Below are 12,550 nucleotides of genomic sequence, written 5' to 3' on the forward strand. Positions count from 1 at the left end.
AAATTAGAAAGTTGTAAAAAGTACCTGAAGGACCCTGGTGAAAGGACTTGAAGGATACATTTTGCATTAACTCTCTACTTGAAGCATTTCTCTAAATTGTAGATTAGAAGGTTTTTTTTCCAAAATTCAAATAAACTTGACTAAAAGGGGGGGGGGGGGAAGATGACATTTGGTCAGTTTAAACATATTAGAAGATGCCTCATAAGAGAATCTGTTCTAGGGCTCTTCCAGGTCTATAATTCTAACCTACCTTTTTCCTTTTAACTTTTCTAACACATTCTTTTTGTTTTGTAAATTACAACTCCATTACAAAGCCCTGGATTAGCTAAATTCTCTATTTTGTAATTCATGTTTACTCTAACAATTTAAATTCTAAATTATCTGGGGGTCATTATATTTGTATATTAAATGAATTGATTCTGCCCAAAGCCATGAGTCCCTCTCTAACACTAAGTAAAGTGGTTAGGGAGGCTCATTAACTCTTTCACTTCATTAGTGAACTGTTCAGTACACTAAAGCATGGGAAATCAACATCAATCATTCTCCAGCTGGACTATGGGTAAATCATTCAAATTTCCTGTTGTCTTTGGATGTATTTGCAATAAATTCAGTGATGTTTCTAATGACTAGAGGGAAAAAATGTTGTGCACTGCTCTAATAGTTCCTTCTTATTCAAAGGAGCATTGAAGACGATAGAATTCCAGTTCCATACCTGAGGTGTCCCAATTGATTGGCCATGTTTGCCTTACAGAGATCATGGGATCAGCTCTTCCTCCAACCCCACATTCCCCTCTGTAGGCAGAATTATTTCATTTATGAAAGCAGAGCACAGTCACAAGCTACCATGATTGAAATGTTTGGTTGGAATATTTGTGAGGAGAGCATGTCAGGACTTCCCTGTTAGCGCTCTTCCCTCCATTCATCAGTACAGATTTTTCTGTCAATACCTTCCCACTCCCCTTCCCACTGCTCCCTTCTCTGCAAAGTCTGTAAGATGTGTGACCTTCAATATTATTTGATTAACAGTGTTTACCTCTTTGATAGCTAGGTCAGATGACTAGAGGATAAAAAATCAATCAGGCAATCAACCAATAAGAATTTATTATTAATAACAAATTATTGTTATTGATCCCTAGATCACCATATGCCAGACCAATCATAGATCCAGTTTCTATCTCTAGCCCTCATCCTATCCCATGTGCCAAATACTGAGCTAGTTCAAAAGAAAAGTTTAAAAAAAAAAGACTTCCTGCCCTCAAGGAGCTGACATTCTATTGGAGGACAAAGTATGTGCACAGATTAGTAAACACACAGAAAATACATAGGAACGGGGGGAGAGATATTCAGAATTAACAATCAGGGAAGATCTGACATAGGAGGGGACATCTGAAAGAACTAAGGATTTTAAGAGACAGCAATGAGAAAGGGAAGCATTCTAGGTGTGGGCTTGACCTGTGGGAAGGCACAGAGACAGGAGAAGAAGTATATGTAAAGGGAATTGGGTCATTCTGTCAATGCTTTGGGTGGCAGTGAGACTTAGATCTGGGAAAGTAGGCTAGAGCTAGATTTAAAGGAACTTTTTCAATGCTAATCAAAGAAGTTTATAATTTATACTAGAGAGAATAAGGAACCACTAAAACTTCTTAAACAAGGGATATTATGAACAAAATTGACTGCAAAATCATTTCCCTCATTTTACAAATGAGGAAACTGAGGTCCAGGGAGTTCAGTAACTTTGCCCAAGTTCACATAGGTAGCATCAGAGATAGTATTTGAAGCCATGTTTTTTTGACAGCAAACCCAGAGTCCTTTCTACTTCACCACCTTGCTTTTCATTATGATGGCTGTAGATGGGAAAAGGGAAGAGTAGAGACAGGAAGTATAATTAGGAAATGTTTGTAATATACCAGCTAAAAGGTGATGAGGGTCTAAATTAGAGTGATGACTGGGTGAATAGAGAAAAGTCAAATGTTTGAATGTGCAATGGAGATAGAATCAAGAGATTTGAGAAATGTTTGGATTTAGGAAATAAAGAATGAGTTGAGAATGACTCCAAGATTCTGAACCTGGGTGAATGCTCAGGACAGGAACAAAACATGTATGTAAATGAGTATAAGAAAAATCAAAGAATTTCATATGGGGGGGGTGTAGAAGACAATGCCTGCAGGAATTAAAGAATCCAAGAGGCAGAGGTGACATGGGACTGGAATAGGAAAGTTAGATGGAGAATAAGATTCAGAGAGTTCACTTTAGATCCACATAGTTTGAGAGACTTATAGGAGATCAAGGTAGAAATATCCAGTGGGTCATTGGCAATTGGCAACTAAAACTCAGGAGAAAGGTGAATGCTCCTTATATAGACTTAAAGAGTCAAGGGACAAAATTAAAGAAGGTTGAATCACTCAGAAGATAAAGAGGAAAAGAGGGCCCAGGAAAAAAGCCCTGTGGTCACCTACACTTAAGATGAGAGACATGGATGGTGACTCCCAAAAGGAAATTGAGAAGAGAATGGAATCAAGGGCACAAGTAGAGAGGGTTGGTCTTAGGAAGAAAAAGAATCACCTCTTCATTAGAAACTGAAGCAATGGAGGAAAAAAACAGAGGATGGGGATCTCTTGTTGGGGTAGTCTTCAATTTATTGCCTGTGTCATTTAGGTTAGTTCATTTCCTTTATCTGGACCTCAGTTCCTTCATCTGTAAAATGATAGCACTGTCTTACTCTTGAACCAGTGATCCTTAATCCCCTGAATCTGTCATCCTGTAAAATTGAATGCATAATTTCTTGAGTTTTGATTTTGTTTGGGGCCAAAACATTTGTGTTCCCTTAAGCTTTAAAAAATATCCATAATGCAAACAATTAATGTAAATACTTAATCTTATTGATTAAACAGCTTTGATGGAATTAGTAACCAAGCTACCAATAAATAAAATAAGAGGGTTAATGAAACCACAGTGAGAAAAACTGAGCAAATAGGTTAAAGAGCTCAGGAGGAAGTCATTGATAAACTACAAATCTAGCTAATTGCAGATCTAGGTCCACTTAATTTTATCTCTCTCATCTTTTCAGGCAAGTAGCATCATTTTTCTACAATGGGAGATAAACCATCAGCTAGGAAGACACACCTGAGGGAATGGGCCATGTTTTTGTAGCTCCCCTATTGCCATCAGTCAGTCACTTAACAACATTTATTAAGAGCATACTTTGAATTGTGTCCTTCTGGATGCTTGTAATATTTTCTCTTTGAACTGGGAGTTCTGGAAAAAAAGATTATATTAAATATATAAGAAATGCTGACAGAATTAATTGTATGAATCAATGAATGAATGAATTGATTAATCCCTACCATAGTGGTTCTTTAAAAATATTGGATAAAGATGCTTCTTTGGGGGGTTCTGAATTACCATAGGTACCTAATTTTTTAATGATCATATACTCTCAGCAATAAAATTCAGCCTGACATTTTGATGTTCAATCATGACATTCCCCTAAGGAGTTGAGCTTTTGACTTTAAGAGAATGAGATCACAATGTATATACATGGGTCTCCTGAGCAAGGAGATGTTAAGTTTAGAGAGCTATCCTCATGTGGCATTAGGGTAATTCTCAGTAAAATGTCAAATACAGGTCATACAGTTTAAAGATGCAAACCTGGAAAAGCCTTTAACTAATAAGGCCTAGCAGTAACCCCTAATACATCAGAAATGGTTCCAGACATTGAATGAATCACAAACACAGAAAAATTCACACAACCTTTTACGAAATTAAAAAAAAAATTCTCCCTATACATACTTAGACCAAAGCAAGGTCTGATTCATTCATGAAAACCAACTGGAACAAAGGATCCCTATACCAGTAGCCAAATTTGTAAGTTAAAACCAGTAAATATAGTGCCAAAGTCAACTGCCTGTCTAAGCATTTGTATATCATTAAGTACAATAATTACCTCAAACTCCAGCTCTATGATCCATGTTGTGGGGTTGGGGAAAAGGCAAAGTAAGAGAATGCTGATATAAACTATGATTCTTTTTAATGCCTTAGATTCTTCTGATGGCTTTCCAAGGTCTGACAAGAATCCCAATAAACTGACCAGTTGAATAATGAAATTGTCAATAATTGAACCTCAGAAAACTATTCTCTTCTTAAAATATGCCAGCAATGCAAGAATTTCAAGAGCAATTCACAGTGAAAATTGCATTTTTCAGAGAGGCAACAAGTTCATTGTAATTCTGCTTAGCCTCAAGTCCATTATTAACTCTCCTAAATAGAACTAAGCATAGCTTCCAAAGGAAAGGAATCAAAGCAAGACAACTTATTAACTCCTTGTTGTCTATAGATAGGATCAAGCTATATAGCCCCACCAAAAATAAATTAAACAGTTCCTTTGTTTTGGAGGATTTTTCCTCAAAAATACCAAAATATCACTTGGATTTCATATATGTAATATATTCTTTAAAAAAAATTAACTGGGATGCAGAGAACCTTGTCAGCCTTGAAAACATAAACCTGATTAACTTGGAGCCAGCATCTCTGTTGGACATGTCACTCTTCATAGTACGATTCCTAAGGTCCAGGAGCACTTAAATTCCTATCATCTGTTGCTCTGACCAGTCAAGCCAAGTCCTTCTTAGGTTTGAGCTCTGCTCCTAGGAAAGTAATTATATTACAAAAATGCTATGCTTCAAATCTCCCATACTCAGCTCCAAGAAAAGACTAATTCCTACTTTTGTTGACCTACAAAACTCACCCTCCTCAGAATATGCGACTGCCTTAACTCATCCCCTAGATACTATCTCAGTTTTTTAAAATGGCAACTGGAAAGAGACTCATCTTTCGTCTACCAATGACTACTGGCCCTTTAATTTGTTCAGGCTTGACTCATTCACATGGTATAATGAAGTAGAGACACAGTTACTTTCTTTAAGTCTTTACCTCCTCATTGTTCCTGCCTTTTAACCTTCTGGAATTTTTTTTTATCTGGAAATAAGGGAAAATCAATTGATCAAAGTGCAATTGGCTTCCCCTAATTTTCACATAAGAAATAGAGTATAGGGAATAAAAAGGGTATCTCTTTCTCAGATGATTGACTTTCCTCTAGTATTTATCTCCTCTTGTTTGAAGTGTAAGCCATTTCCAATCTGCATTATTCATAATTTTAGAGGAAAAAAATAGAAGAAGATGCTCAAGTGATTTCAGAAGATATCATTCTCCTCTCCTCATTTCCTCTCTTGCTTGTTCATTCTATAGCACTCTTGAAATGCAGGTGTTTTGCTACTTCCTCTTTAATTGATAGATGTCTTACTTCAAAAAGTTTACCAGGGAACATTATAGATGATGATGAAGATGATGGTGATGGTGATGATAATTCATAGTATTACTACTATTCTCTTCTCTATTTTAAAGATAAGGAAACTAAGACTCAGAAATTATAGTTCAGCCCATACCCATGTAAATAACTGAATTGCTCTGTGGTTCAGCTTTTTCATCTGCAAAAAGTTATGAAAGCCACTGACAGGCAGTGTAACACAGTGTATAGAGGCTTTTCCTCAAGGTAAGGAAGGCCTGGGTTGTAGTTCTTACATGTCATCTTATGTCTGGGGGACATCTCCTTCAGAGCCACAGATAATTTTATAAGTTGTAAAGCAGGTGCTCATTTGTCTTGGTAAAAAGATTCTTCTGCCCAGATATTCCCTATACCAATAAACTAAAAAGTCCAGACTAGCTATATAGATAGAAAAGAAGGAAAGAAGGGAAGGAGGAAAGAAAAAAGAAGGAAGGAAAGGAGAGGAGAGGAGAGGAGAGGAGAGGAGAGGAGAGGAGAGGAGAGGAGAGGAGAGGAGAGGAGAGGAGAGGAGAGGAGAGGAGAGGAGAGGAGAGGAGAGGAGAGGAAAAGGAAGGAAGGAAGGAAGGAAGGAAGGAAGGAAGGAAGGAAGGAAGGAAGGAAGGAAGGAAGGAAGGAAAAGAAATAGAAATAGACAGAAGGAAAGAAAGAAAGCAGAGATACAGACAGAAAGGAAAGAAGATAAAAAGAAAGAAATACAGACAGAAAGATAAATAAAGAGATAGATAGACAGACAGATAGACAGATGATAGAAAATCAAATGAAGATAACTTATGAAAAGAGTTTGCCAGGGAACACTATAGATGATGTTGATGATGGTGGTGATGATAATTCATAGTATTACTATTATTTTCTTCCCTATTTTAAAGACAGGGAAACTAAGATTCAGAAATTATAGTTCATTCCATACCCATGTAAGTAATTGAATTTCTCTGTGGTTCAGCTTTTTCATCTGCAAAATGGGAAAAGTGAGTGGCATTGAACTTCTGAGATCCCTTCTAACTCTAAAACCATGAAACAGGCTGTTTAGTGATTTGCCTAGTATATGTCATGGGGAAGGTTCATTCAATACTCTCTCCACTAAACCATGTTACCTATAGATGCTACAGGAGCCAAACATGGAGTGATCAGTACTCCCAATCAAACAGGAGTCATTTATTAAATTACCTAGTATGTATTTAATGTGTGGTGTCACACTCTATCAGACATTAGAAATGCAAAGACAAATGCTTCTGTTCTATGGGGGCAGGGGCTAGTGGCAACATGCATGATGAATAAGTAAAATAATTTGTGATAAATATTATTGAGGAAGAGAGCTACAAAAGGATGCACTATGTGCAATTATCACTTAGAGAAATGAACATTTTCCAAGAAATGACAGTTTCTTTTGAACCAATAGGAGAGCTGTGATTAGGAATTTTGACAACTAGGAAAAATTATTTGAGTGGGGGGGGCAGAGAATGGTCAATCTTTGTTCTGTACAGATACACAAGGATGGCTGCTTTCCAAGAAATCTTTAACACTTATGGTAGGGATGAAGAGACAAACCCAATCCTCCAATCTATGGGAAGAGACAAGGGAACAACAGAATATGGAATCACAGAATTTGAGTTAGAAGGAACCTCAGATATCAACAGTTCAAGTCATAGGCAAAAGATTCCTCACTCTCAATAACTAAGTGGTTATTATGACTGTACTTAAAGTTCTCCAAAGAAAGAGAACCACTGCCTCTTGAGGTAGCCTACACCATTTTAAAAAGTTTTGTCCTGACATGGAACCTAAATTTGCCTCTGCAACTTCCAGTCATTACTTTTGATTCTTCCTTCTGTAACCAAATAGAACATCTCTAATGCCCCTTCCAAAGAACCATCCTTCAAATACTTGAACACAAATATTCTGCTCCCCAGAGTCTTTTCTTCCCCAGGTGAAACATTCCCAATATCTTCAACCAATCTTCACAAGATATGAACCCAAAGCCCTTCACCACCCTAACTGTTCTTCTCTATGCTTTCTGGTTTATTAATGTCCTTGAATGGTTCCCAGACTGAAGACAATGCTCCAGATGAGGAAAGAGTATGCTGGCACTATCATCTTCTGATGCCTATAAGCTATGATCCCTCTTAATGCAGTTCAAGATTCTATTAGCTTTTCAGTTGTTGTATCTATCACATCCCTGACTCATATTGATCTAATCCCATAAAAATCCTCATACTTTTTAAGAATGGCTATCATCTAACCATTCCTTTTTCATCTCACATGACTTTTTTTTGTACCCAAGTGCAAATATTTACATTTATACCTATTAAATTTTTATCATCAACCCAATGCTCTCAGGCCAATTCAACATTGTTTATTTTTGAAAGGCCCATGAGACAAGTATTGTTTTTATATTTTAAAGTAAATCTGATGTTTTGCATTTTTTAAAATAAAATTTAACTCTTAGCAGTACAAAAGCAGGTGTGGGCCAGATGTGCCCCTTGAAAAGTAAGAAGTTTCCCAACCCCTGATGATCTAGACCGTGAAAATACTTTTGGATACTCATTTTCCCCCACCATGTTAATTATCCCTTCCAGCTCTTGACACTTGCGGAGTTTTATGATTATACCACCTATACTTTTATCCAAATCACTGATAAAAAATAAAATAACTAACTTCAAAAAAAATCAGATTGGTGGTGGAACAGTGATCATTAAAAGTGGATCCTGGGAGAAGGCTGGGAACCTCAGGGTTGACTCAATATGGCAATCTTTCTCTGAGAGGTAAGCTTCTCCCTCCAATACCAGCATCCTGAGATGAAGCCCCAGTTCCCTCTACCTTAGTGCATTCTTTTTTAAAATGGTCATTTTTATCTTTTTGTGGTTAAGGCTATTTCCTATGTAATGTTATTTAACTTTTAAAGACTCAGAGGGGATTACTTAAATCAAATTTTAACATAATTATTCTTTTTCATAGAGGGAAAATGATTCCATCTGATCTGGAGAGGAGAATTGTTGAAGCTAAACAAAAAGTAAGTTTGTATCATGAGCAATGAGTATCTTATTCCAAGTTGGGAACACTTTGTTTCATTTCTATCCCAAAGAAAACAGATTTTATATCTGTTTCAAGAAATAGAAATCAGAGACAGCTAGATGGCACAGTGGACAGAGCATCAGCCCTGGAGTTAGGAGGACCTGAGTTCAAATTTGATTTCAGACACTTTATAATTGCCTATCTGTGTGACTTTAGGCAAGCCACTAGATTCAACTGCCTTATAAAAGCAAAAAAACAAACAAACAAAAACAAAAACCAAGAAACAGAAATCAAACTCCCTCTCCTTTCTTGAAGGAAAATATGGAAGTTCCCTCCAAATCACTTATTCCTCTGGAAGAGAAGCTACACATTCTCGAGGCCAGTTACTAAGATAAAAATGTTTTGAACCCATCTACAAGACTTTTCTTTATTTTGCACTTGTCATAACTTTCTCATTTACTTCGGATTCAGGACTGGGGATCTAGAATGCTATCACTGAGTTCTGGCATGAGATGGGTAGATGATTTAGGAAGATGAATAGAAAATATTAAATGTAGCATTCTAGGGAATAATCTAAGTGATACAGGCTTGGTGTCAGGAAGACCTGATCTGTTGGGTGATTTCAGACTCTTACTAGCTATGTCTCCTAAATCACTTCTCTCAACCTCATTTTACTATCTGTAAAATAGGGACAAAAAATTGCCTACTTCACTGGGTTTTTGAAAAGATCAAGTGAGATAATATATGCCAACTGCTTTTTTAAGTCTTAAACTATTATATAAATTATGTATTATATATTATACACTAATTAATATTTTTATTAACACCTCAAAATTTCCATTTATCCTTTGTGAAGGGAAAGTGAATAACTCTAAGATTCAGCTCAGTTTTTTGTCAATTACACCCAAATGTGGTTTTTCTATTCTCTACATATCATCTTTTGCAAGAAGCTAATAAGGTTTTCTCTTAGCTGTCACTATGAAATCATCTACTTTCACAGACCAGCAAGTTCAGGGTTCTTCTCTTTTAGTAGAGATTTTCAGCAAATACAGCCTGCAGATCTTAGGATAGTAAAGACCATACACATTTTCCAGGGCTAGACAAAATGAGAGTTGGAGTGTATCATGTCCTTTGTCTCCTAAACAGCCTAAAGCAGGTTTGCAACCTTGGTCTTTTCTGCCATCTAGAGGTAAAACACTGATCTAACTCCCAAAAGAGAGAGGAGCAGAAAAGATGGGAAGGGAGGAGGAAAGGTATTAAATCTGATAAATCCATGACTTTCCCCTTTGAAAGTTTCCCCCTCTGTCTCCATAGAAAAATTATCTCCAGTCTTTCTATAAAGCACTTGTATTCTTTAATAAAAAGCATCTTGGCCATTTCAGTCAGATGACAGGGATCAAAGGAATCATTCATTAAGAACCTATTCTGTGCTAAACACTTCACAAATGTTATTTCATTTAATCTCACAATAACCCTGTGATGTTGGTGCTACTATAATCTTCATTTTACAATTCAGGAAACTGTGACAGATAGAGTTAAGTAACTTGCCCAAGGATCATATAACTAAAAGTCAGATATGAACTCGAATCTTTCCGAATTTTACCAACTTTGTCATTTCATTGCTTGGAAACCAGGAACATGATGGATGAATGATAAAAAAAAGAGAAAGAGGAAGAAGAGAATGAGAAGGAGGAGGAGGATCAGGTATCATATCTGTCCAGAAAGGGGAGGGTAAAATTTAGGGCCTGGAAAACTAGATAGAGATTGATAGATAGATGACTGGATGAAGGATATGTATGGCTATATATCCATATATTTAGAGAAATTTCCAGACTTCCAATCCTAAATCTGTCTATCTACTTGTCTATCCATCTTCTGTCTATATATCTACCTATCTTTCTATGTATCTATCTCAGTTTATATAAGTATATAAGTAGATATAAGTTTAAATGATATAGATAGATATATATATATATAAAATCTACTGCATCTATATGGTTATATAAGTATATAAGAAAATATAAATATATACTATATACATCTATACTTTTATATATATATAAACAGAGAGATTTATTTGTACATATTTATATATGTATATATAAATAGATATACATATAGAGATAAACAGATGGATAGATAATGATGGATAGACCAATGGAGATAACAACCATGTTGAAGCAGAATCACCTATGATTTGTCCCTAACAATTGTTCCAGAGAAGGAAAATGCATTTGGATTATATCTAAGAAATGGTCACCAAGGAAGCTACTCCCTTATATTCTTTTTGTCTATCCTCTCTTATCTAGGGATTTGTTCCTTTCCTTGTGAGTGCCACTGCAGGAACCACAGTGTATGGCGCATTTGATCCCCTTCTAGCTATTGCTGACATCTGCAAAAAATATAAGATCTGGATGCATGTAGATGTAAGTACCTTATGAAGAACTGACTCATGAAGGATTTCCCCCTAAGAATTATGGGGCTGAGGGGTGGCTAGGTGGTACAGTGGATAGAGCACCGGCCCTGGAGTCAGGAGTACCTGAATTCAAATCCGGTCTCAGACACTTAATAATTACCTAGCTGTGTGGCCTTGGGCAAGCCACTTAACCCCATTGCCCTGCAAAAAAAAAAAACTAAAAATAAAGGATTATGAGACTTAGATATTATATTTTGGGTTTTTTTTTTCCTTCTAAGAACTGCTCTTTGCTACTTGTGCTGTTTTTAGTTTTTTCCTGTGACTCTTGGAATGAAAAATGGAATCTAGTTCTTTTACTTTGAAAAAAAATTCAGGATGGTCTTCTTAAGTTCTCCATCGTAGTTGAAAGGACTATAAAAAGTTATGATGGTTAGTCTACTATTAGAGATGCCAGGAATCAATTTGAAGTCAATGATAAGCAGGATGTTGTGACAGAAAGATTGGTTTTGATTTCTCTGCTGTTAATTACTGCGTGACACTGAAGAAGTCACTTATCTGTTGGGCCCTCATTTTCTCATTGAAAAAATGAAGGAGTTGGACTATATCACTTGTGGTATGCCTTTAAATTATATTCCTATGACCTATTATCTTCTTAAACCTCAAATTATTTGTATAAAATCATAGGATCATAGCTTTTGACCTGGAAGGCACCTTGGAGGTCATCTAGACCAGCACCTTAATTTTACAATTGGGCAAGTGGTGACTCCAAAAAGCATAACTAACTCATCCTAGATCATGCAGGTAACAAAATGAGGATTCAGATCAAGATCATCTGACCCCAATTCCACTGGTTTTTACACTGCTGCTAAGGGAATGAGTTGGACTCTTGAGTTCAATAGATTTTAAAAAGTATTGATAGATACATTTCCATCATGATGGAAACCTCCTGATCACAGAAGTCTTCTGACTCCTATAAAGGTCAAATGGAACTAAAGATATATTTCCCAATATGCTGAACTGAAGAGAACCTATAGAGTAACAAAATTGACTTCAAACAATCAACTTCTTTATAAGAAAATTCTTTTTTCCAGAATATTTCTTTTCCTTTTTTGCTCATGGGATACTTCAGTGCAACACCTTTCAAGGTGTTGGTTTTATTATCAACCAAAAGTTTAGAAAAAAAATTTTTTAAAGGACTCTACATCAGACATGTGGTTCATGAAGAAAGCAGATTTCCTAAATTGACTGTACTCAATTTCATGCAGTTTCTCATTTTAGTCAGCTTAGAGAATATATCTTATTTTCCAGTATCTTGCCTTCATGACTAATTTCATGCATTATAAAAAATCATGTAGGCAAATCCACCCAAAATATTTCCAAATGAAAAATCAATCCTGAAAAGAATTTAAGTTTAGATTGTTTGCAACCTTATACAAGTCACTCAACCTGCATAATCTCTGTTTTCTTATCTGTAAAATGGGAATATAATCGCCCCTGCCTTACAGGATGATCATGATACTCCAATGAGATAATATATGGAAAGCACTTGGAAAACCTTTGAATGCTATAGAAATGTTAGCTATTATTGTTGTTGTTGTTAGGTTTGAACCTAGGACCTGGGTGAACTGAACTTCCTTGGTCAAGGTCAGGGAGAATTAACAAATCCTCACCATCATGGACCAAAAAGCCAATTTGCCTCTTTTATCAGAAACTTGGTTTACCTTTGCTTTACCCTCCCCCGACCCAGCAATGTGGATTATGCCCAAACTAGGCAAATTCTTGCTTAC

At 36.2% G+C, this 12,550-nt stretch overlaps 1 protein-coding gene across 1 annotated transcript in view; it reads left to right on the forward strand.

The window, feature by feature from the left end:
• The window catches only part of LOC141493700 (glutamate decarboxylase 2), an 80,468-nt gene that overhangs the window by 31,996 nt on the left and 35,922 nt on the right, over positions 1–12,550 (forward strand). Inside the window, exons 9-10 of the mRNA XM_074195074.1 lie at positions 8,291–8,345; positions 10,657–10,773. Of these exons, the coding sequence (XP_074051175.1) occupies positions 8,291–8,345; positions 10,657–10,773 (172 nt within the window). The remainder of the gene's footprint in view (positions 1–8,290; positions 8,346–10,656; positions 10,774–12,550) is intronic.

Source organism: Macrotis lagotis, chromosome 7 (genome assembly GCF_037893015.1).
Source record: "Macrotis lagotis isolate mMagLag1 chromosome 7, bilby.v1.9.chrom.fasta, whole genome shotgun sequence".
NCBI lineage: Eukaryota > Metazoa > Chordata > Mammalia > Peramelemorphia > Peramelidae > Macrotis > Macrotis lagotis.